Genomic DNA, 24,429 nt, shown 5'->3' on the forward strand with positions numbered 1-24,429 from the left:
GCGTGCTGACCATTCTACAGGACCAGGAGCAGGACTCTGAGCAATTGAGAAGTAAGATGGTCTGAAAATTTACCAGGCTTGCACTAATGTGTCTTCACCACACCAAGAGAAATGCTGCTTTCCTGTTTTAGATGCTGTTAGATCTTGTTAGAAGTGCAAGAAAAGGTGACTTCCTGTTGAGACCAGTTAGCATGTTGGGTTTTTCATGTAGATGTTTCCTCACCATGAACCATACTGACACTTACCACAACCATGTCATGTACTTTGTGACATGGCACCAACCACGGTGCAGCAATTTTGTGTGCCTACCTAGAGCCATTGGAGATGGAGGGTGACAGAGACCTCAGTTTGTTGGGTAGCTGCTAGTGAGTCCCAGATTCACTTCAGAGCATCCTGCTGTCTCTTTCCCATGCCAAGAGCTTTGTCCAGTCTTACACAGCTTTTACCAGTAGCCATCAGCCAACTCTGTTTTATGGGCGGATAGAGGAATTTGGGACATTGGCATCTGCTAATCAGAATAGAGGAGGGTTTATGTGTCCTTTGTTTTGCTATTCAGGCTCAGATTTAGTCTAAATTAACAGAGAAGACAAAGGGTGTAAGAATAGTCAGTGAGGACGTGCCTGGGTTGTGAGTTGCCGCATTACCAACAACAAAGAACATATTTATCCTATTTTTCAGTAGACCAAACTAATCCTTGTGTAACAAAAATCAAAACAACACTGGCAAAACTTCAGTATCTTTTCTGTATTTTGAAACTATTTACTACAAAGACATATATAGACACATCTTTACGTTCATCATTAGTCATCAGATCTGTAACAGGCTGCTACAAAGAGTAACTGCTCTTCAGGTTTACAGAGGAGTCTTGCAGCAAATCACATCAGGTGTCAGCAAACCAGGATTGATTGTAGGAAACATGAGGATATGCTGTGCAGGAAGAATCCCCCAAATAGATGGGGTTTAGTAACCAGTTCTGACAATGTACATGTGATGGGTTTGGAACAGTTGATTCTATCTCTGGTCAGGCAGCTGAGGGAGGAGTGAAGAACTTAAAGATATTATTAGTTTATTTTCTGGCAGTCATCTCCTTCTGGTATGTCCCCAGCACTAAGGAGCAGCTCAGTGTGTTCAGCACTTTGGCTCTTGCCTGGTGCTCTGTGTCTGAGTTAGTTTTGCAGGAGGCTGGGGTGAGCACTGTCTTGCTTTGGAAGCCATGCAAGTGTCCCACTGTTGGGATGTCCTGCAAAGCAGAGGTCCCCAGAATCAGTGCAGCATCTGGCCTTCCTGAGATGCTCAGCAGCGTGACTCACAGCAGCAGGGTTTTACCAGCTGGTGATGGATCCAAGCTGGGGCACTCAGAGCAAAACATCTTCCTTGTTACCAGTTCTTTTGGTCATGGATCTACCAAATCATGGTCAAGTCAATACATAAAACCTGGAGCGTCCTGTTACATGAAGATGCTTGCCTGGAAGCTCAGCAAACACCAAGCAGAATTCTCTGGAGTACACAATGCAGAAGATCATAAATGGTTGCTTTGGGCTTAATGTCAAATGTGCATCAGATTGGGTAAGAGGAGTTTGCCCTTATCATAAAGCAGTTTGTGCAAGAGCGGGAGTGGACAAAACACATCCCCCATTTCCCATCAGTTCCTTCACAAAGTGGTTGTCAATGGTCTGGTATATACTGGCAGGTCAACATTTCTTGATTTATGACTGCTGTTCTGGTGTTTGCTCTGTGTTTTTTTGCACAGAACTGGCTCTGGGTTTTTTGCACAGGATATAGGTCCTTAAAATTAAAAGGTATGTGTTCTTGAACTTCTTTATCTTGCAAGCATAGACAATGGGGTTCATGGCAGAATTGGCATGGGATAACAGGATTCCCAAGTACATCAAAACCTCGGGGATCTCAGACTTGGGGCAAAAATAGGAAACACAGTTCATAATGCACAGGGGCAACCAGGATATTGCAAACAGGAAGAGAACAAGTGCTAGAGATTCGGCTGTCTTGAACTCCCGTCCATAAAACCCTCCTGTCCCTCTCGTGTTGGTTGAACCTTGACTCAGCTTCGTCCGGATGATGTAGAAGATTTCAATGTACAGAGCACACATGATGAGCAGAGGGACAAGGGTCCATGTGAAGAAGATAAGATACACCATGTAATCCATCCTCATCACAGAGATAAACTGACACCTGAGAAACTCCGAGGTTCTTGCTGCTGCCTTGTTCCACCCAAACATGGGGACTAATCCTATGAGCAGGGACAGAAACCAGCACAAACCCAGTGCCCACCAAACTCTTCTCTCTGTAGTGATTATTTTATATCTGTGGAGGAAGAAAACCCAGGTTTGCATTAAACAGAAGTAGTTAAGGTTTTGAGAACTTACATGTTCAAATATTACAGGTTCATGGTCACAAAATGTAGCACTAACCCAAATCTTATTCTGAGACAAGCTTGACTCTCCACTTGTACCAGTTGCTTTGCAGCACCCTTAAGAAGAACTAGGCTCAACTTCTCCTCTTTATAATTGGATGATTTCAGCTATTTCTGGTTTCATTCTGATCCTAATGCCCCTTTTGCCTCAACGTTGCCATTATTAGCAGTTCTGTCTTATTTCTCAGCTTCCTTGGGTGTCCATTACTCTTTACATTTGGTTTATCCCATTTGTAGGACCAAACTGTTCTTTCATCTTTCAGTTTTATAGGTCCTTTCCCCATTGCTGCTACTTTCATGCTTGATGTTACGCTTTGCATTTTTAGCTCGCATGCTTTTCCATTCAAACATGCAAAGTGGATGGCTTCTTGAATCAGCTCTTAAGTCTGTTACTTCTTTTGTATTTTCAGCAAACAGTGAAAGGGATTTTATTTAGGAGACTCAGAAACCCAGTGAAATCTCCAGTGCTCTCAGCATTAACAAAAGAGTTGAAGAATTCAACTGCTCAACCACAGACTCATCCTGTGTGGCCAAATTCAGACCAGCACTAACAGCGAGTTCTCAGCCCTGTACAAGCATCCCCAGGGTCTGTCTGTCCTGTGTTATTAACTGCAGGGAGTGGTTCCTGCTCTAGAAAGTTCATCTCAGGTTGAGCTTTTAGGAACATGGCTTTTCTTCATGCCCAAGCACGCATTTCTAGGGCAAATATTTGGCATTTTGGGGTAAATATTTGGCATTTAGGGTAAATAGTTGTTAGAAAAGTGACAAGTTAAGGAGGAGAGGGGCAGTGGCAGCACTGGGGCAGAGGCTGGGTGTGGGAAAACTTGCAGGAGCATCAGTGGAGGGGCCCATGGTGGTCCAGCACTCACCTGGTTGGTAGCTTCACCCGCAGGTACCTGTCGATGGCAATGGCCAGGAGGGAGAGGATGGATGCGTTACTGAAAGCCACCATCAGGCAGCACATGGCCAGGCAGGTGTAGAAGTGGGCACTGATGCCCAGGCTCACCACAATGGCCAGGGGCATGACGAGGATCCCCATCGCGATATCAGCCAGTGCCAGGGAAACGATGAAGTGCAGAGTTGTGTTCTGAGATGTCGAGTTCCTCCTCACCACCCAGATGACCAGAATGTTTCCCAAAGTGGACAAGACAGCAACCAAGCACTCTGTACCGATGTAAATCCCATGCAGGCTGTTCAGCTGCTGGCTGGTGTGCAGCTCCTGGCTGGTGTTGAGCATGGTGAGTTGTTGGAGATGCTCCCGCCTGGGCTGAGCTACAGAATCATGGATTGGTTTGGGTTGGAAGGAGCCTTAGAGATTATCTTGTTCCATCTAGGAATACCTTCCACTAGAGCAGGTTGCTTCAAGCCCTGTCCAGCCTGGCCTTGAACAATGCCAGGGATGGGGCAACAATGACTATGTGTAGGATTCGTCCTTGGTTTCTGGTGCTCAGTTGTTCCAGTGACTCACCAGTGTGCAAACCCCTTCCAGTATTTCACATCCATGGTACTTGGGCAGCAAATCAGCCATTGCCTTTCTTCGCAGCTGCAAATACCTTAGCATCTAGGGAATGGTCCCTTCTCTGGACCCATCTGAAGCTCAGAGCATCCCTCCAGCAGCCTGGAGTCCAGTACTTTGGAAAGTTAAAAAACCCCCAGACAATAAAGGAAGAGCTTCCACAAGCCTGCTTGCCAGTTGCCTATAACCAAATACTTTGCTTCCTCTTCCAAGTTGCAGTTTTAGAAATGGGAGAACTGTAACCGGAATTGTCTGTGCAAAGCTGGCACTTATCAATGTAGATAATCGCCCTGTGGTCACTATAGGAAATGAGGCAATTCAGGGGACGTTGGGAGGGTGGTTTGTTATATTCCAATACTTGATATAATTCAGGGTTTACCATTCCAGTGAAGGCCCTGAGGTGGCTGAAAAATGCTTTCTCCTTGGAGCTTTCTCAATCTGACAAGAACACTTGCAATGTAGGTGACTTTTTCAGCCCTCGTTTCTGCCTGAAACCAGTATGACAACCCACCGAGTCATGTTCAGAGCGGCACACTTTGCTATGCTCTGTTTATGGAAGATGGAGAAACTGAGGAAAGGTGTGGGAAGTAGCAGGGAGAGGCTGTGAAAGCTGTGATCCGCTTGCTGCGGGTGAGCAAATGCTCATTGATGTGGGTCTGCAGTGAAAGAGCTGCTCCCATTTCAGATGAAACTGAGAAGAGATGCAAACATGAGCTCGGGTCAGCCTGCGAGTCGCAGGAGATCCTGGCTCTTGGGCAAATAGAAACACACACGCTCCAAGAAGGAGTGAATAATGAGTAAAGGATTAGGTGGATGGTGCTGTATCAGTGTAATGAAGCCTTAAGCAAATGTGGGTGGTATTTGGTTTCCTGGACACTGAGTTCTCCACCTCTTCCACCCAGTTTTCTGGCAAAACTGAGGATGGGGAAGTGATATCATCCCGAGGAGGAGATGGAGCCAGAAATACATGAAACTTCTTTATTCTCTGCTGTCAAAGGAGTTGGACAAATCCTGCTTTCCTGGAATCAATGCAAGTGCTTCTTGCTCCCGGCCTGGAGGGTGTTTGGTACATGGTGAGCTCTCCATACAGTCCCAGTCTGTGCTGGTTTTCTAATCAGAGCTGATGCAGCATATCTGTGGGTGCAGGAGACAAATCCCAGGTCACGGCTGGGATGTAGGCAAGGCTTCTGCAAGCTGAAGGAGCTGCTCCTCGGGGAAGGACCTGGGCAAGGGTGGGCAGCCTGCACCGCGCAGCTATGGGCATCCATAGGAAATGACCTGGGTAAGGTGCTCCCCACTTCCTGCCCTCACTGTGCGGCTCCTCTCAGGGCTTTTGGTTTCCGTTCTCTGTCTTCTGTGGCTGCTGCAAGATGCCTCTTGTAGAGACCACTATGTAGGGGCTTGGCTAGGGCCTCTGCTGCCCTGTGCCTGCTGCACGCAGAGCTCCTGGGCACCACAGCTGTGTGGGACCTTAGGGGAGCAGCTTGTGCAACAGTCAGAATGTTCCTCCTTCCATTTGCCCTTTGCTCACCCAAAACCCAGCTGAATGCCTTTGTATTTGCCTTCCCTACCCCTTCCTTGTGGCAAGGGAACAGACAGGGTCACTCCAGGTCCTTTGCCCTGTTTTCTTTGACCTTCACTGCACACCATATAGATGGAGCAGGCTTCAAAGCAGCACAGGGGCAGAGCAATCTAGCCACAATGGAGCTGTGCATTGGCTAATTCATCCTGCGAGGCTGCACAGGGAGGAGATTGTACTTTTCACGGCTAAAATTTAGCAGAATTACCACAAGCCCCTGTGGTTTGTTCAAGGTGCCACGAGACAAGGTTGACTCTTCTACAGAAGCACACATAAACCTCAAGGAGACAGAAAGATGTTGCAGGGTTTTTTACAGGTCTGATAGATGGATGCTCATGGACAAATTTGCTCATCTTTGGAGAGTTGTGTGCAGAGTTCTGAATGAGGAACTTCATGCAGAGCACATCAGGGAGGAGCTGGCTTCTGACCTGGCTGCTGAGGCCGAAAATGAGAGTTCAGCACAGCATTGCTTCACTTTGGATGTAAACAGTCCAAAATGGCAGTGGGCAGCCTGGATGTGATCTATATCACCATGGAGTCTGTCATTGGGACAGCCGCGGTGGTGGGCAATGCCTTGGTGATCTGGGCAGTGAAGTTGAACCCGGCTCTGCAGAAGACCACCTTCTTCTACATCGTTTCCCTGGCCCTCAGTGACATTGCCATGGGGATCCTCGTCATGCCGCTGGCTGTCATAGTGAGCCTGGGAGTTGTCACCCATTTCTACTCCTGCCTCTTCATGTGCTGCCTCATGATGATCTTCTCTCATGCCTCCATCCTGTCTCTCCTGGCCATTGCAGTCGACAGGTACCTGCGAGTGAAGCTGCCGACCAGGTGAGTCTGGGCCAAGGGCCCATCTCATCATCTCTTCCCCATTTCTCTTCTCCCTTATGTTTTCCTTCTCCCTGCACCGCAGAGATTCCCTGGGCATCACTGGTTCTCTGAGGGAAACTCACACAAAGGCTCCCAAATGAGGGCAATGGATTCCCATCAGTGCCTAAGAATCCTCAGCTTCTGAGAGTCAGGGAAGGGATGCTCATACATGGGGGTGTGCTTGAAGCCTGACGAAGGTGGTCTTTAGGTTTTCCCCTCGAGACAGCCGGATGCAGGTCAAAATGAACCAATCTTCCTGAGGGAAGGGTTTGACCCCTTTCTGTGGGTTCTCTTTAAAGGGGGTTGGTCACTGGAGGTTCCCCTGTAGTTCCAAAGCACACTTTAAATGTCAGCAGCTGCGAAGGACCAACTGCACAGAGCTGTGCTTAACTGGGATGAGGCCAACCAGAAACAAGTGCTTAAAAGCCCCTGTTCCTGCAGATGTAGTTCCCCTTTCTGAAGAACCACATCTAACGTGGCTGATGCTTCCTGCCCACCCAGGTACAGGGCAGCCGTCACCAAGAAAAGGATCTGTGTGACCCTGGCACTCTGCTGGCTTGTGTCTGTGCTGGTGGGGCTGGTCCCCATGCTGGGATGGAACCGGCACACGGGCAGTTCCAGCCACATCGAGTGTCACTACCTGGCTGTGATGAGGATGGATTATGTGGTGTATTTCAGCTTCCTCGCCTGGATCCTCCTTCCCTTGCTCGTCATGTGTGCGCTCTATGCCAAGATTTTCTATATCATGTGGGTAAAGCTAAGCCCCGGCTCAAAAAGCGGGGAAACAGTTTGTGGGAAGGAATACGAAATGGCCAAGTATCTGGCCCTCATCCTCTTCTTGTTTGCAGCATCTTGGCTGCCTTTGGGCATCCTGAACTGCGTTTCCTACTTCTGCCCCTCCTGCAGCACCCCGCAGGCTCTGACGTACCTGAGCATCCTGCTGTCCCACTCCAACTCAGCCATGAACCCCATCGTCTATGCCTTCAAAATCCAGAAGTTCAAGGAAACGTACGCTTTCATTCTGAGGAATTACATCCTGCCCCAGAAGGCAGAGTCCGCTCTTTCTAGTGTACAGCAAACAGAGCAGGGAGCGAGCAGCATCTGAGCTCTCCAGGCTGGGTCAACTGATGGGAGCAACCAGAGAGGGGTGGACACGGCCCAGACACCGAGATGCTGCTCAGATCACGCGCTCTGGAGCAATGGTTGTGCGCGTGTTTGTGTTCAGCTATTCGAGCTCCGGGCAGTGCGATGCCAGGTCCAGGTTCCCAGCAAACTCCATAGATAAAGAAGCTTCTTTGTGTTCCCGAGGCAAAAGATGGGAGAGGTTTGGCTTGGAGCTACAGGGGGAAGTGTGGGATGTGGGGGGAGATTGGCACTGCTCGTGCTCACGGGGGTTTTGCTTAGTTAATAAAACGCATCTCTGTGCGCTGCCGCCTGTGCTGGTGAGGTTGCTTTCCTATGGGGGCCCTGTCTCTGTGTAAAAGATGCCCACAAAGCTGCTGGTCCTACCAGGGCACAGGCTGTTGGGTCTCTTTTTGTCCGTCCTGTTTAGCAGTTGTGGAGAGGGCAGATTTCGATCAGGTCTTAGGAAGTTCTTCACCGTGAAGATGCTGAGGCCCTTTGGGTCCTCATCCCCACTGACGCAGCCAAGGGCGATGCCATCAGACCCAGCCGAGCTGCTCCTGCCCTGCCTGGGGCCGAATTGGGGTGTTTCCGTCCAGCACCCCCTGTTCCCACTGTGTTCCTGCAGGGAAGGCACAAGGTGCACTTGTTTTCCCCACTTGCTTCCTCCGCCAGGCAGCATCTGTTTCCTGTCCTAAATACAACAGAACCTGGTTGTGGGGCTGCTGTGACTCCTCTGTCACCAGAGCCTGGGCCTGCCGCTGACAGCCCTGCACCGGGGACACCCCAGGGTGCTGCATCCTCCTCCTGTGGGCTCCCAGCCCTTCTCCCACTGCCACCTTCAGCCCCAGTGTCAGGAAACACTGGGCTCGGGGGGGTTACGGCTTGCAAAGTGATGGAACACTCCCTGCACGCAGGAGCCAAATGGGAGCAGGGAGCGTTTCGCTGTGGAAATCAGCTCTGCCCTCCCCTTCCCACTATTTATCCACGGGCATCCAACCCCACATCCCGACTGAAGGGCTCCCTCCTTTACTTCTCTACCACGCTGCTCTCCCCTAAGCTTGCCCAGTGCTCCTGCTGAGCGGCTTAGTGAAACACATGGCTGAGCTCTGCCCGTCGGTGCTAACAACCCTCCACTTAGTGCTGCTGCTGGCTGTACTCTGCATGTGTATACACAGAAATACTTGCCGCTGTAACAGAGGATCCTCCTGCTAGTTGTGTTGGAGTATTTGGATGCTTGTGCTGCCACACACAGTAATTTGTTTTCTTAACAACAGTTGCGATTTGAAGCCTTGTTCAGGCTGATGGAGCTGGCAGCAAGAGGGGCCGTGAGTAAGAAGGATCAGGCTCAGCTGCATGCGGGTCCAGGATTCGTTTTGCCATCCCTCCATGGCATCAGGTGGGTACCAGCAAAGGCAGAGTCCCTTGGGGAGCCCAGAAGGCTTTGGTTTAGATGGGTTTAGATCACGTTATTCAGCTGATGCGGCAGTGCCTCCAGAGCTGTGTGCAGAAGGAGGCTCGAGGAGGAGCTCCCACGCGGCAGAGCCCAGGGATGTGGTACTTCGATGGGGTTAAACAGTGTTTCGGATCCTGGTCCCCAAGCACTTGATGGATTTGCCATTTAAAGGCTATAGTCAGCTTGTTTCTTGGATGGCTCCAGCGAAAGGCTTCCAGCCATTCCCCCAGGATCCTCCTACATCCTGGTGAGATAAGGATCGGGAAGGGAATGGGCTATCTGCAATCTCAGCTGCGCCTTTGAGCACCGATTCCCTTTTCACATTGGGGGCAGAGGGGAGGAGAAAGGATTTTCCAGAAAAGAAGTATTCAAGTGACACACGGATAAAGGGAAGAAAACCACGCAACAAAGACCTTCTGTGAGGCACAACAGCAGCAGCAGCTTTTGTTCTGCCTGAGCTGGACAATGCTTGCGGGCGGGCACACGCATGGTGCCCGTGTGCCACAGCTGGGCCTCGGCGCTTTGAGGCATCCATGTACTGCACTCTTATTCCTCTTCCCTTCCTCTCCAGCAGCCTCTGCTCTTGTGCCAGCTCTGGAGAAGGGTTCGGTTCGGTTTGGGTTTTATTCTGGGACTTTGAGCCGTGACGTTTGCCCTAAAGGAAAGGGAAAGCAGCAGCTCATGAACCAAGAGGTGGTGAGCGGCGAGTGCTGTCCTGGCGCTTCCCTGCCTTGAAAGGAAGTGAAAGCAAAGCAGAGAGAGGATGTGAATGTGAAGCAGGGTCCCATCTGGTTAAACAGAGAGTGACTGTGGTCTGGTGAATAATGAGCCCGAAGGCAAGGCTGGAGCCTGGTGCTGGTGACCAATGGCATGTCCCTGCTCTGTGCCTCAGTTTCCCCATCCATGGGAAGAGCAGGGTCTTGTCAGAGCACACTGCGAGCCGGGAAGGGCTGGGCAGGAGCAGCGTCCTTTTGGATTCCCTCTGAAACTTCCCATTCGGGCATTGTGTCAGTTGCCCCCTCGGGTATGGAGGCACAGTGATGTTAAAGAGCCACGGTCAGTGTCCAGCCACGGATTGGGAATGCAGCATTGTGAGAGCTCCAGGCTCAGCTCCCATTGACCCAATCCCCGGGAATGGTGCTTTCCAAAGCAGTTCCTGGACCCTGATGTCTTGTGCCTGGGCAGGGAGATGCTGCTCCAGAAGTGAAACCCGTCCTCAGCAAACAGCCACAACCCTTTGGGATGTTTTATGCTCCCTCCATGGACTTGCTCAGCTGGATGACGTGGCTTTGGATGCGAAACCTCCTGAAACCTGGGATGAGGCTTTGTGTTTGCTCTTCTTGCTCAGCTCGTTGGGGAGCCTGTGTAGGAGGCAGATGAGGCTGTCAAACCAGTGCGGCTCAGTGGGCTCGGCTGCAGCCTTGAAACAGCTCCCGGTTGTCAGCCCCTGGAACTCCAAGTACAACCAGAGCAGGAACGCAGGGACAAGGCTTGGATGAATGTGTTCATGTGCTGCAAAGTTAATACCATTTATAACTGGAGGTTTTATGGTTCCCTTTGAGCGTGGCTGTGGAACGGGTGAAGCTGCAGGCAGGGCAGAGAAGGCGCAGGACCCCATTTGATGCTAAACCATGGGCACAGCACTGACCTTTCCCAGCCCAGGAGCAGTGATTCCCCCCTGGTTATCCAGCCCATCCTGCCTGAGGCTGTTCCTTTCTCTCAAAGTCCCTGGGGCCAGCACTGACCTGTATCATGCTGTGCTTTCCTGCTGACCCATTAAGTACAGGCCTAAAGGATTTGGGGACTGCTGCAAAGAGATGAGCCCCATTTGCGCAGTAGAATCACAGAATCCCAGCCTGGTTTGGGTTGGAAGGGACCTTAAAGCTCACCCAGTTCCAACCTCCTGGATAATGCTACCACAGCGCTGCCTTTCCCCGCATCCCAGCCAAGGGCTGCCCCTGCCCAGGCTCCTGTAAATCAGAACATCTCCATATCCCTCTGCACATCCCTGGCATGGGGGCATCCCGCTTATCCCGCAGAACAAACACTTTGAGCTCCTTCTGCTCTTCCAAGCGGCTTTGCAGCACTCGGGAAAACTGGAATGCTTTGTTCCCGGAGGTGCTGCTCTGCCTTGCTGCACAGCGGTAGAGACATCAGCCCTGGAGCTCTGAGCACTCCCCTCCCGTGGAACACGGGAGGAAATCACCTCTCTGTCTGACGATTCAGGTGGCAGCAGGCGCAGGATCCTGCCGCAGGGCAGCACAGCACAGGGCTTCCCATCCTCACTCTCCCTTAGAGATGGTTCCAAAACCCTGTTCAAAATAGCACAGGGAGATGAAAAGGGAGTTTGAGCTGGCAGAAGGCTCTTTAAAGAGGCGCTGTTCATTCAGCTGACATGAGAGAAGCTGTTCTGACACTTCATAAACTCTTCTGTGATGGTTTTACATTAAGTAGGAGAAGGCTGGCAGGGGCGGAATGGGGTGAAACACCACAGACAAGGGCCTGAGCTCTCTCCAAGGTGCAGAATAATAGAACCCCAGCCTGGTTTGGATTGAAGGGACCTTAAAGCTCACCCAGTTCCAGCCCCCTGCCATGGTCAGGGGCACCTTCCACTAGAGCAGCTTGCTCCAGGGCCATTCCAGCCTTGCCAAGCGCTGCACCGTGGCCAGTGTTTGATCTCTTTATCTCATGGAAGTTTAATTTACAGAGGAAATCCTGTCCATGGCATCGCCACGGCCTCGTGCTTTGCTCCGCAGCCATTAAAGCAGGAAGGATCTCCAGGGCAGCCCTGTTACCACCGCCCTGATGAGCACATGGCCGAGGGTCCATGGCAGATAACACCATGGTTGTCTGGTTATGGGTTATGGTTATAGGTTATATAGGTTATAGGTCATATAGGGTTATAGGTTATATGGTTATAGGTTATATAGGTTATAGGTTATATAGGGTTATAGGTTATATGGTTATAGGTTATATAGGTTATAGGTTATATAGGGTTATAGGTTATATGGTTATAGGTTATATAGGTTTATAGGTTGTATGGTTATAGGTTATAGGTTATGGTTGTACGTTATAGGTTATATAGGTTATAGGTTATATAGGGTTATAGGTTATAGGACAAACCGGTGTGTTTGGGCTCCTTGGTTACCCAAGGCAAACACTGTAATCGGCTCTCCAAACAGCGTGGCCATTGACAATCAGGCTGTTTATGGCCCAGCCGGGAGCTGCAGCTGAAAGGCTCTGCCAGTGGAAGGAGCAGAGGCTCAGAGATGTCGCGCAGGGGTCTTTGCTGGACCCAGCTTTGTAGGGATGGGGAGCTCGCTGCCCTGCCTGCCCCCCATGGGTCCAGCCCGGCCGTGCTGTGGAGCATCTCTGAGGGAGTCTTTGTGTTTTAAAGGATGGAGAAGGACCTGCTCTCATGAGCATCCCCAAGGAGCTGCTGGTCCACCCTGTCAAAGGGCTGCATCTGCTATTGTGTGAGTCCTTCTGGATCCAGCTCCGTGCGTATGATGTTCTGCCACCCAAAACCCTCTTGTCCGCGTGGTGCCACTTTCACCTTCGACTCTGAAGCTGCAGTCAGCTCATTTTTAATACCCCTCAGAGCAGCTCCAGTCTTTTCAAGTCTCAACCCACGAGAAGGGTTTCAGGGCAGTCTGCTGGCTCTCCTCTCCCTTGTTTTCACACCCAGTTTGAAGTGTGGACCAGGACCCAGTGCCATCGTCAGTGCTGGGCTCCAGCAGCCGATCCACAGCCAGCTCCTGGTTCTTGCTCACTGGGAAGGAAAGAGCAGCATCATCCCCGTGCATCACTGCACCAGGTCAGGATCAGTTGGCACCAGGCAAGCAGCCATGGGCATTGCTAGGAAGGTTCCTGCAGGCAGTCATCAAACGCCCTCAGTTTGCTCAGAGTCTGGGGGTGCTCCAGACGGGAAGGGTTTGGGAGCTCAGCTGGGAGCAGGCGAGGACGGTGCTGGAGCAGCTGCTGCTGTGTGAGACATGGGAGAGATGAGTCTGAGGGAGCGGCACTCGCCTTGCTCCGGGGTCATGGAGTTCGCTGCTGGTACCGCTCGCTTGCTCACAGCCCAAGCACAACATCCCTGGCCCTGCTGGCACAGCACGGATCCACCGGCACACAGGCAAAGCATCACCACTGCTGCCTTTGGGAAGGACCCGCTCCATCCCTGTGTGCCGGCTCTGCCATGGACCAGGTAAGCGGGAAGCTGCTCTCCTCCTCCTCCTCCTTGTTGGCCAGAAGCAGCACGGCGTCAGGACCAGGAGCTGTGCCACCAGTGCTGAGGAAGCATTGGCTGGGTTTGGAGGAGAAGCAGCTCCGCACCAGAGGCTCCAGGCTGCTTTTCCTCCTAAAAGTCCATCTGTGCACGGCCTCTGTGGCTGGAGTCCAGTGCAGGGAGCATGAGCATCCGGCCCCTGCTCGCACAGCAGAAGAGCCAGGACAGAAAGTTGGTGCTGGGCATCTTCTACACACACAGAGCTCCGCAACGGTGCCACCAGCATTGCTCTCGGTCCAAAAGCATCAGATCTGACTCCGTGACAGGCAGCGCAGAGGCTTGCTCTGCAGGGATCACGGCACAGGTCACTGTGTACAAAGGAGATGTGGTGACACCGGGGGAACCACACCGAGGCTGCTCCTTAGCAATCGCTGGTATCAGTCATTCCCGTTCTGCACCAAACCCCAATGGGAAAACCCCGTGTGCTGGCTGCCAGGTGAAGAAGACTCCTGGTGAAGCATCAGAAGCCACCAAGTCCCAGCAGGGCCAGCACTGAGGAGCTGCTGGTTCCCCGCTCACGTCAAAGCAGCAGCGTGCCCAGAAGATCCCAGCTGGGGACCCTCCGTGGTTCCTGGCCATCCCAGCAGGAAGGCTCCAAGCGCAGGGTCAGTGTGGAGGGGCTGGAGCTTTGAGCTGCCCCTTCGCTCGCTGCTGAGGGATGCGGGGCACCGAGCTGAGCACATCCACTGCTGGCTGGATGGGGATGGGGAGCCCTGGCTCCTCCCTGGGGACATGCCCTGGCAGCAGCACCGGGTGGTGACAGGAGCCATCAGCCAGAACCCGTCAGGCTGGTACGTGGGACCTGGCCACAACACCCAGTGCAGTCAGCGAGACAAGAGATGCCATGGGCTGATAGCGCTGCGGTTTCTGTAACGCTGCGAAGACAAGAGGGGGTTTCTGTTCCAAAGGTAACTCTAAGAACTGGCTCCCGTCACCCCACAAGCTCCAGGCACGTTCTGCTGGATGAAACAGGGCAGCAGCTCCTGGCTGTTGTGAGCTCTCCTGGCTGATAAATACCCTCATCCCCAGTGCTTGTTCCTTGAGGAACTGTGAGTGTTCCCTGCGAGGGTGGTGAGGCGCTGGCACAGGGCGCCCAGAGAATGGATGCTCTGCATCCATCCACCCCCCAGCTCGCTGCATGGAGCCAGCACCTCACACACAGACACTCTCATCCATGCTGAAACAAGCAATTGTGCAGCACTAAGAGCCTGCTTCTGGTGGTGCTGAGTCCCAAGAGGGAGCTGCTGCAGCCCCGGGTGCTGCAATCTGTGCAGGCAGATCACGACAGTGTCCACTCGCTGACACAGGCAGCACAGGCTGGCCTGCTCCTGCCTGCCAGCCCATCTGCTGTGCTTCTCGCATCATATGCAACTGTTTTATCTTTGCTCATTTCTATGGCTAAACACTGGCTGGGGGATGAGCTATTTTCAAACGCATCTGCTGTTATTTATACAAACACTTGCGTTCCAAAGGGCAACAGAGGGAAGCGCTGAAAAGCAAAGCACCCCCAAATGCTTCTAGGATGTAATTGGGCTGCTTCTCTGCTGGCGATGCAGCCGTGCGCGCTGCTCACTAGGGACAGACACAACCATTTTGAAGACTTCACCACTTGCCATCATCTTTAGCTGCAGGTGGGTGCAGCCCAGCCCTGCCCATGGGGGAACACCTCAGTAGGGTTGGAGGATGGCAGACAAGACCTCCAGCCCTTCCTCAGGCACAGTTTCCATCCTCTGAGTCATAAGTGGGGTGGAAATGACTCACGACCTGGTGAGGAGGCAACAGCTCATTGCAGAGGTGGATTCAGGGTCGGATGTGCCCAAAAGGACCGAGGGCTGCTGTACTTGGGAGGGGAACATCCTCTTTACGAGCAGACACGTTTGTGCTCCCTCTTATCCAGTGCTTGCTTTACTGTTAGCATAAAGTAACAGCCTTGCTGTAGGAAAATATCCACTCTCTGCTGAGCAAGAAGCATAGAGCCAGTGTTATTAGCTTGTGTTCAGGAAGCAATCAGACAGCGAAGAATGCTATCACAAGCAAAGTGTTATTGTAATCATAATTACAGTGGAGCAGCTACTATAAAGAGCTGAGAAACAGCTTCTCCTGAAGCAGCTGTTTTAAGGCAAGGTCCCGCTGCCACCTGAAAGCAGGAGTCAGAGATTGCTGGAGCAGCTTTGGGATGAGTAAATGTGCTTTGGAGAGCACTGATTGGAAACACAGAGCTCTTCTCCAGGTACAGGTGAGCTCCCTGTTAACTCACTGGTGTCCTTATAAACCCTGCCCTGCAGCCCTAGGGCCTACCCTGCCTGGCTGCTTGGGAGTGCTGCTGGTGTGGGGCTGGCCAGGGGTGGAAGAAGGGCTGCCATGGCGTGGTACCTGCTATGTGCAATGCTGGTGGTTACCAGGAGTGCCCCTGGAAGGGATCAGGTAAAGAAGAAATCTCATAGATCTTGGGGGTTTCCAGTAGCTTGTAGACAAGTGGCTGGCTTGCTCCTCTTACCTGCTAATTGCACATCACCCCTGGCTGTAACACAGTCATTGTGTGACCACGTTTAAACAAAGCAAGTGCTTAAACCCCATGAAACGCAGGAGCAAGAACCCGCTGAATTCAAGGTTTTCTGTTTCAATGGGTAGGCCCTTTAATCTTGAGGCAATGTTTGCCTCACCTGCCTCCACGGAGCTTGTCAGATGCTGGTGTGCGTTAAGTGATCCCTGGCAAGGACGTGGCAGCCTCTGGAGCGCCGTGCCAGGGAGCTGCAGGGCTGGTGATGGGAGATGAGGTGCCTGCTCAGTGACCCCTGAATCTGGGCTACTGGCTGCGGGAGTTGCTGTCAGCGCAGTGCCAGTGATGTGGGTATGAACTCTTAGCGTAATTAACTCATTATTCCTAATGACACACTCCGATCTCATCTGCGAAGGAAAATATTGTTGTTGGCACTCGAAAAGCTCGCATTGAGCTCTTTGAAATGAGCTTTTTTCCCCCTGATTCTTCCACAACTATGGTTTAAAAGCCTACTGTAAATGTAGAGAGGAGCAGTTCCTTCCTTGTGCAGTTTAACCAGGACTCAATCCTAGAATCACAGAACAGTTAGGGTTGGAAAGGACCTTAAGACCACCTAGTGCCCACCCCGCTGCCACGGGCAGGGACACCTCGCACTAAACCATGTCATTATGCAGTCAGCACCTTTACTTTTGACAGCTAGAGCAATACTAACATGGCATTAGCCTGTACAGCGTCAAATACACTTCCATGTAAACGCGCTGCTGATGTGTGTTACTGAGCTGACTTCTGCTCTCCAGTCCTGTGATTCTATCAGCCAGGAATCCAAGCCCATTATGTGAATGCAGATTGTTTCTGGATATCATCAAATCAGCAATAGGCACTTGATGGATATTTACATCAGCTGCACTTGTGATAACTTACCCAGTTGGGCAGGTTTCCTTCTGGAGTCAGAGAAGGTCCTGAGGGATTCTGATTCACTTCCATTTGTCCGCATAAGTCTCAGTGCAACCCCTGCATCTCAGCTGCAAAACCAGGCAGAGAATTGCAGTCCTACTGCAGATGCCGGGGGTGAGTGTCCTCCCTTCAGTTTCCACAGCTGCAATTACCAGGAAAAGCTGGAATGTTGGTATAATTTAATACCAATGGAATTTAGATTGGAGACTTCAGAAAAGACATTCTTGTGGCAACTTATGATTTATACAAAGGGAAGGGTTGTGATAAATGGCCGTATTTTGTATAAACCTGCAGTGCTAAGGGCCATTGGATATCTTGGGCTGTGTCCAGCACATACAGGTTGTGTCCTGTATGTGGCAGGATGTAGAGACTTCATTCTCTTTGCCTTATAACCTTGTGTTGCTGAGACGGTGTGGAGCAGACATCCATGGTTTGGGGAGGACAGCAGGTTTTACCCACTTCAAGCAGGTGTACGTGGTGACATCAGTAACACTGTAGATGTCCCTGGAATAATGGGATTTGATAGGAACTGGGAAAAGCACAGGGAGAGACAAGGTGTGGATGCAGGACTCAGCGTCCTGTTGACAGATTGAGCAATCCCCCACGGCACAAGAGAGAAGGTGCAGCAGCACAGCAATGACACGGGCTCCAGCACTGTCCATCTGTCTGCAGGGCTGCATCCCTCCTGCTGAAGGGAAGCACCTGGAGCTGGGAGAAAGGAAGATCCAGATTTATTCCCTATTAAACTCGGTAGGAAAAGTCCCTCTGATTGCAGCTGAACTTGGACCCCTTTCTCCTCCTCATTTCACAACTGGGTTCACATTCGTCCAGATCTCATTTCATGCAAAGTCTGACTCAGCAATGAAGTTATCAGCTTCCACTCAAACCTGCAGAAAACTGGGGGGGGGGGGGGGGGGGGAAGTCAATCTTGCCCGAGCTGACACCAAAGAGGTGCTTCGTTTTGCTGAATCAGGCCCTGAGTGTGTCTGGACCCTCATTGTTTTGAGACTCGGATGGTCCACAAGCCATGAAATAGAGAAGGGTTTGATTCACTGGTGCAAGAAGATTCTCCAGTCAGTAGCTGGGTGGGAAAAGCTGCAGATGCGTTGATATTTGGGGCAAAGGTTATAAACCCTTTAATTCTAAAGCAAGCCTTGGGTAAAGCCTTGCGGAGCACTCATATCTTCCCATGTACACTGAGCTGTAAGTCTCTTTGTACTGCTTCTGTTCATAGGAATGAGTTTCATTTTAGTGACTTTGTAGCTTTTAAATCAGAAGTTACAGCTGATTGTTGCCTCTGCGTGTTTCCCACATACAGCCTCATGTTCTTAACACAGAGCTAGGAGCTTCCTACGGCCACAGATGTCACGATGATGCTTGTACTCAAGGGAAACAAGCTACCGCTGCTGTCAAGCATCCTTAAAGGCAGATGATCTTGCCCCGCTGCAGGAGGAGAGACCGAGCTGCGCTGCTGGGGCTGGCAAGGAAAAAGAGAAGGTGGAAATCCCTCTGCCGAGCTTACCTGCCTCCAGCTATACAAATTGAGAAGCAGTGATTCACCCATCGGCTCCCAGCACAGTGGTCCCCAGGGGACGAGATGCCTTCTTGAGCTGTAAAGAACAGGGATTTATGGATCAGCATCAGCAGCCACAAGCTGTGTGTGGGAGCAGAACTCTCGGTGCTGTGTATTTCTACTGCACGCACAGGCTGTGAGCGGAACTAAAGCAGGGTTTTCTCTCGATTAGAGTGAGGGGGGTGAGAGGGGGGACTCTGAGCTGTGTGAGTCTTATGGCCAATGCCTCTTGGTTTGGGATAAGTCATTTAACCTTTGTCTTAGTTTCCTCCTCTGAAGCCAGATGAGTAATGCTTAGCATCCCTGGGGATGGTGGCTGTGGTCCTCGCCCTGTCGCTGGTTATTTAAGGAGGTGATGCTGTGCTTGCAAATACAAGCAGTCCCTTTGCATTTTAAGTGCCATTCATGGAGAGTTAGGCATTCAAATCATAGAAGCCATTACTGCTCCTCACGGGGTGCTTATGCATCTTTAACCAGGGGGAAAAAAGAAAGGCATTGAAATCTATGAACTGTCGACATCAGCTCTTCTTGAGGAGGTGTTTTATAGCTGAGTTACAGTTTCTTAGGGCTAAGGAAGCAACCTAACAGATCAGGAGACCCTGCGCAGTGACTATGGTGAGCTGACCCGATCCTTCACGCGTGGCTGCTGTTACCTGCGAACCCTAAAGGGACGTAACCCCAGTACCGGGACCTGTGCGGGGTGTTTCAGTGCTCCGCCGCTTTCCCATTGATCGCGGGCACGCTCTACCCGGCTGTCACGGCTCTTCACTCTCCACACCCTGTGCCCAGCGGCCTCGCCGAGCCCCATGCACCCGGAGCAGCATCCCCCCGGTCCTGCACCGCCACCGGCACCTTCCCGTCGGTGAGGAGCCGCTCTCGGCCTCCTTGTCCGCACGGCCCCGGCTCCCTTCGCTGTCACCCGGCGCTTGGCCCCTTGCCACGCGGCCTCCGCGGCCTTGGGCGCTGCGTGGCCAAGGGGAGGCCGAGGCCCGGCCGGGTGCCCCTCACCCTGGGGCCCGGCACCTGCTCGGCCCCGCTCCGGCCCCGGCCCCGGCCCCGGCCCCGCGCCCGCCCCGCTGGCTCCTCCCAGGCCGCGGCCGGTGAGGGCGGAGCGGACGCGGCGCCGCCGCCGCGCACAGGAGCCGAGCCCGGAGCCGAGCGGCGGCGGCCGGAGGGGGCCGGAAGGCGGCGGTGAGCGGGGCCGCGGCGTGCGGGGAGCGGGCGCGGTGCGGCCGGGCCGGCGCCGGGCGCTCCCGCTGGGGCCTGGCCGCGGTGAGGCCGCGGGGCCGGGGCGGGAGCGAGCGGGGCGGCCCGGGGCGGGCGGCGGGGGCCCGGGGCGAGGCGGTGCCAGCGGGGCCGGGCCGGGCGCTCCCTCCCCAGGGGCGCGGCGAAGCCCGGTCGGGAGCGAGGGGGAGGCGGCTTCGTCCCCGGCCCTGGCCGCGGCGGGGCGGGCGCTGGGCCCTGGGCGGGGCGGTGCGGGGCTCCCCGCTGCGGGCCGCCCGTCCCGTCCCGTCCCGTCCCGTCCCGTGGCTGCGGGCGGCGGGCGCAGGCTGGACATCCATCTTGTGCGGGCGGCCGGGGCCCAGGCGGGGCGGCTGGCGCTGGGTGGGAGGGAGGCGGCGAGGCTCGGGAAATAACCGGCGTTCTTTCGGTGTTCCGCGCAGTCAGGTGCGCGCCGTGCCCCGAGATGTAACGGGGCGCAGGAGGCTCCCGTGCCGTCCCCGAAGACCGCTTGGAGGTAAACGGCGAGCGGGGGTGGGGGGTACGGGCGGGGGTTTGGGCAGGGGGGATGAGCCGGGCCGAGGGCACGGCTGCGCGCTCCCGAGCAGCCTCCTGAGCCGTGCGGGCAGCGCTGCGCTGTGCCCAGCCTCCGAGCCCAGGGAGCCGTTGTCCCGCAGCCCTTCGGCTCTGGAATGGTCCTTGAGCTTCCTTCAGTCCCTTTAAAGGGACAGACGGTTCTCTGTGCAGGGGAGGCTTGTGTCTGGGTACTTGTGACTTAGGGGCTTTGCTTGCGATGTTGGAGCTGCGGTGGTTGGGGGCTGGACTCACCGAGTCAATCCCAGCTGGAATCGGCTCTTGAGTTTTGCTTTGCTCACAGCTTGGAAAAGGCTGCAAACAGGAAGGGCAACCCTTGAAAACTTTGTTCTCTTTCCTTTCAGTAGCTTAAGAAGGGAGATAATACACTTAAAATAGCTGCTTGACTTGAAAACGCCTCTCTGCCGTCAGGGCATTGGATCAGCGCTCTGTGATTCCCGTTGCCTTTGTGCTTCTCTGTGAGTAGTAGTAGTGCTCCACGCAAAGGGAGACGCAGCGTGTCTGCAGTTAAATGGAGGAAGCCGGCTGTTGCGTGGAGAGCAGCTGTCTGCCGTGGTGGTGGGCTTTATCCTTGTGATCCCGACTGCAAGGGGAGGCTGCAGACTGCCGCTGGTGCCGGCAGGTCCCTCTGGTTCTGAACGGGTTTTAACGTGGGGATTCGGGAGGCAGTGAGGGCTGGAGCTGTGGAGGAACAAAGCAGTGCGTCAGCAGCGGAAGGTCTGTGCCTTTAATGAGAAGTTATCTGAAATGAGGCGACTTAAAGGGAAGTTTTAGATGGAGCCTCTGTGCTGTCTGTGACTTCTCGTAACTGATGGAGGCGGCGCAGTTCACCATGTCCCAAGGATGAACTGCTGGCCGATTAAACTGACATCATTATCATGTTGCTATAGTGACTTCATTGCTCCGGGAATGCCATGTTCACATCCTGTTGCTATGGAAAAGACCAGTGTGATAAATAAAAACATTTAATGTTCTGTTCGTCATTATGGCAGCAAAAAACACCATCGATTTATTGATGCGATTGGCTGAAGGGTGGCAAACAAACTCCAAGAGAAGTTCTTAATGCTGAGTTAGACAATGGGAGGTTGTAGTTCTCTGCACGTTGTCCCTTCGTTCTCTCTGTTGTGGCAGGCAGCAGAAGTTGTGAAATCCTAGTTTTGGGAATGAGGATGCGCACACGCGCATGGTGCAAGGTGGAGTCGACAGGAAGTGCTGTGCTCACATACACGGCTTCTAAAAATAATCTGGTTTAGCACACAGTGTTTTCTATGCACCAGGAGAGGAGCGCTTGGGTTGTGTCAGGCTAAGATCACCCATGGAAAACTGAGTTATGCTTAAAAGCAGGTATTTCTATGGCCTTTGTAGGTGTAGGGTAGGGTGTCCCCAAGGGTGTCAGTGATCAAGGGACCACGTGTGGTGTGAAGGAAACCTTGATGACATTTAGAAGGCCCAGCTGGTGCTGGCAGAGCTGTAACTCTGGGGAGTGGAAGGGAGCTGAGCGGTGTCTGTCATCACGTGTCCTGGCTCTGGTGCGGCCGTTTTTAGGGTAAGTAGCTTTGCTGCAGATTCTGAGAGGACTCCGTGCCAACTGGACTCAATTACTAGCGCAGTGTAATTCCAGCGACACGGTCATGCTTTTCCTTGCAGGCTGATGTTTGCGCAGTTGATCAGAGTGGTTTATGTTTGAAGCCGTAAGCCGCACACACACGGACTGTTTGTGATGCGATTCGTGGCTGTTCATCCAGTCTGAAGACTGTTCTTAAACTGAAATGGAACTGGATAGCAGGAGCATAGGAGACGTACTCTGACATAAAAGTCTTAATTGTGTACTGAATCATAGTCTTGGGCATGAACAACTGTAAACGGTTGTTCGTACTATATACTGCAGGGGTTTTTCGTGTACCACGCGGATGCACAGTGCACTTGGTGGCACTTTGAACTTGTGCTTAGTGTTTGGAGAACACATTGCTTCTGTGCAACTTTACAGAGACTTATAAAAAGTCATCTTAAAGAGGGATCCTAATGTTCTGAGGGCAGGAACGTGTTACCTGTTCATACTAGAGAAAAGGAAGTGAATTTTCCGCGTACACACAAAGTTTGAGTCTTTACTCTTTGTATTTGAACTGGTTTTTACTTGTAGCTGTTTGAAACGGAGAATTCCCCTCGGTTTGGTGTTACTTTCAGCCTTGCTGATGTGAGGTCAGCAGAGCTCTGCGGGGCTCAGGCAGCTGGGTCTGCCTCTGCATCCTCATCAAGACCTTCTATTTTTAGGATAATATGGGAGACTGCCCATTTTGTCGCTTTCTGATGAGCCAGGTTAATGTTAAACATCAAGCACTCCTGATAGCTTTGTGTGTTTAATTCTGCAGAAGCAGACTGAAGAGAGACTGACTTTTAAAGCTCGTTCCGGTGTGTCTGAGTTTGGTTTCAGCCTTGATCTGAGGTGGGTGGTTGTTGGGTTTTCTTAAGAGGGGATGGTGGTTAGAGCCCGGCCTGAATTCACTGTATGCCGAGCTCTGAACTAGTGATTGATTTGCTTTTACTCTTTCGTATTTAAGGAGCGATAGGAAATGAAACAGAATTTTAATGAAAGCATCTTCTTGGAGGAGTGCTCATAAATCCAGGGTCACATTTTCACTGGGGCATTTGTGCTCACACTTTGCAGTAGTTTCTGCTGCTGGAAACGTGACGCCTAATGGCAGAGATAAGTAAGGATGTTAGGAAGTTTGGAAGAGAAGTTTGTCTTGCTGAGCTGTCTCGTTCCATCCAGTCTGCCTCACAGAATCACAGAATCACAGAATCCCAAGGGTTGGAAGGGACCTAAAAAGATCATCTAGTCCAACCCCCCTGCAAGAGCAGGGTAACCTACAGTACATCACACAGGAACTTGTCCAGGCGGGCCTTGAATATCTCCAGTGTAGGAGACTCCACAACCCCCCTGGGCAGCCTGTTCCAGTGCTCTGTCACTCTTACAGTAAAGAAGTTCTTCCTGATGTTAACGTGGAACTTCCTATGCTCCAGTTTACACCCATTGCCCCTTGTCCTATCACTGGATATCACTGAAAAAAGCCTAGCTCCATCATCCTGACACCTACCCTTCACATATTTGTAAACATTGATGAGGTCACCCCTCAGTCTCCTCTTTTGCAAGCTAAAGAGACCCAGCTCCCTCAGCCTCTCCTCATAAGGGAGATGTTCCACTCCCTTAATCATCTTTGTGGCTCTGCGCTGGACTCCTTCAAGCAATTCCCTGTCCTTCTTGAACAGAGGGGCCCAGAACTGGACGCAATATTCCAGATGCGGCCTCACCAAGGCTGAGTAGAGGGGGAGGAGAACCTCTCTTGACCTACTAACCACTCCCTTTCTAATGCACCCTAAGATGCCATTTGCCTTCTTGGCCACAAGAGCACATTGCTGGCTCATGGTCATCCTCCTATCCACCAGGACCCCCAGGTCCCTTTCCCCTTCACTACTTTCCAGCAGGTCACCCCCCAACCTGTACTGGTACATGGGGTTGTTCTTCCCCAGATGCAACTGCCTCATTGAGATGGTCACACTTGCATGAGGTGTTTTATTTGCTGCAGTACTGAAGTGTGGGGGCAGCCAGGATTGGAGATTATTGGGGTTCTCAGGCTGCTCCCTGGGTATAAATGAATGTCCTGAAAAGTCCACCTCTCAAACAGGCTTCTCCTTGGATTACATCCTAGCATCACAAGGACAGAGAGGATAAAGGAGGACCTAGTTTTAATTCATAAAGCCCAGGTTGGAACAAGACTACAGCTGTATTAGCTTATGGCTGCTATTCTGCAGACTGAAAATACAATATACTTCCTGCTATGAGGGTTGCAAATATAATCAAGTTCAATATAGTTCAGTTAATGGCAATGCTCAAATAAAGCCTGAAGTTTTGAAGGTGAATCTATTTCAATTGTACATCTGCAAGTAGGTTGCATTGGTCAGTCTAAGAAGAGAGGCACGATATTTATGGGTAAAACACTTCCCAGAATGGTTAACTATGTTCTTTTTTAGGCAGTACACTTAGTAGTGGGTTATTCATCCTCTGTGCTTGCATTAGAGCTCTTGGGCAAGTGAAAAACTGAGCTCCTTTGCTTTCCCATTGTTGAGCATTCAGGAACACTTGGAAGCAAGAACCAAGTAGGAGTCAAACTGATCCAGTTTAGTGTCTCCAACACCAATATCTGAATGAAAAAACAATTGTTGGTTAAATGAAGAACTGTTGAAATAATGCACTAGAAGGTAAAGGATTAAAAGAAGTATGAAGAAAATACACTTTCATTACTAGCTTCTCGATAAGAAGGATGTAA

General features: G+C 52.0%; 3 protein-coding genes across 7 annotated transcripts in view; 2 read left to right on the plus strand and 1 right to left on the minus strand.

The window, feature by feature from the left end:
• Nucleotides 1–737: 737 nt before the first annotated feature.
• On the minus strand, nucleotides 738–4,107 carry LOC136023802 (adenosine receptor A3-like). Its single transcript, XM_065698704.1, has 2 exons — nucleotides 3,301–4,107; nucleotides 738–2,322 (listed from the first exon to the last, which is right to left on the minus strand). The coding sequence occupies exons 1-2, from the start codon at nucleotides 3,666–3,668 to the stop codon at nucleotides 1,707–1,709; spliced, it is 984 nt and encodes a 327-aa protein (XP_065554776.1). The 5' UTR covers nucleotides 3,669–4,107; the 3' UTR covers nucleotides 738–1,706.
• A 796-nt stretch (nucleotides 4,108–4,903) lies between these two features.
• On the plus strand, nucleotides 4,904–7,784 carry LOC136023739 (adenosine receptor A3-like). 3 transcript variants are annotated; one of them, XM_065698522.1, is made up of 3 exons: nucleotides 4,904–5,229; nucleotides 5,760–6,357; nucleotides 6,898–7,784. In XM_065698522.1, exons 2-3 carry the CDS (start codon nucleotides 6,023–6,025, stop codon nucleotides 7,499–7,501), a joined length of 939 nt encoding a protein of 312 aa, XP_065554594.1. In that variant the 5' UTR covers nucleotides 4,904–5,229; nucleotides 5,760–6,022; the 3' UTR covers nucleotides 7,502–7,784. The 3 variants fall into 3 exon arrangements, with proteins under 3 accessions (XP_065554594.1, XP_065554593.1, XP_065554595.1); XM_065698521.1 differs by having other exon boundaries at nucleotides 4,904–5,020; XM_065698523.1 differs by lacking the exon at nucleotides 4,904–5,229 and having other exon boundaries at nucleotides 5,568–6,357; nucleotides 6,898–7,143; nucleotides 7,245–7,784.
• Nucleotides 7,785–19,374: 11,590 nt separating this feature from the next.
• Nucleotides 19,375–24,429, plus strand: part of RAP1A (RAP1A, member of RAS oncogene family) — a 36,987-nt gene continuing 31,932 nt past the window's right edge. Inside the window, exons 1-2 of one of the 3 annotated variants that reach the window (XM_065698707.1) lie at nucleotides 19,375–19,480; nucleotides 19,954–20,027. The gene's annotated coding sequence lies outside the window, so the exon portion shown is untranslated. Of the gene's footprint in view, nucleotides 19,481–19,506; nucleotides 19,562–19,953; nucleotides 20,028–24,429 lie in introns of those variants that run through there. The other 2 variants (XM_065698705.1, XM_065698706.1) reach the window with 2 other exon arrangements.

This window comes from Lathamus discolor, chromosome 19 (genome assembly GCF_037157495.1).
Source record: "Lathamus discolor isolate bLatDis1 chromosome 19, bLatDis1.hap1, whole genome shotgun sequence".
NCBI lineage: Eukaryota > Metazoa > Chordata > Aves > Psittaciformes > Psittacidae > Lathamus > Lathamus discolor.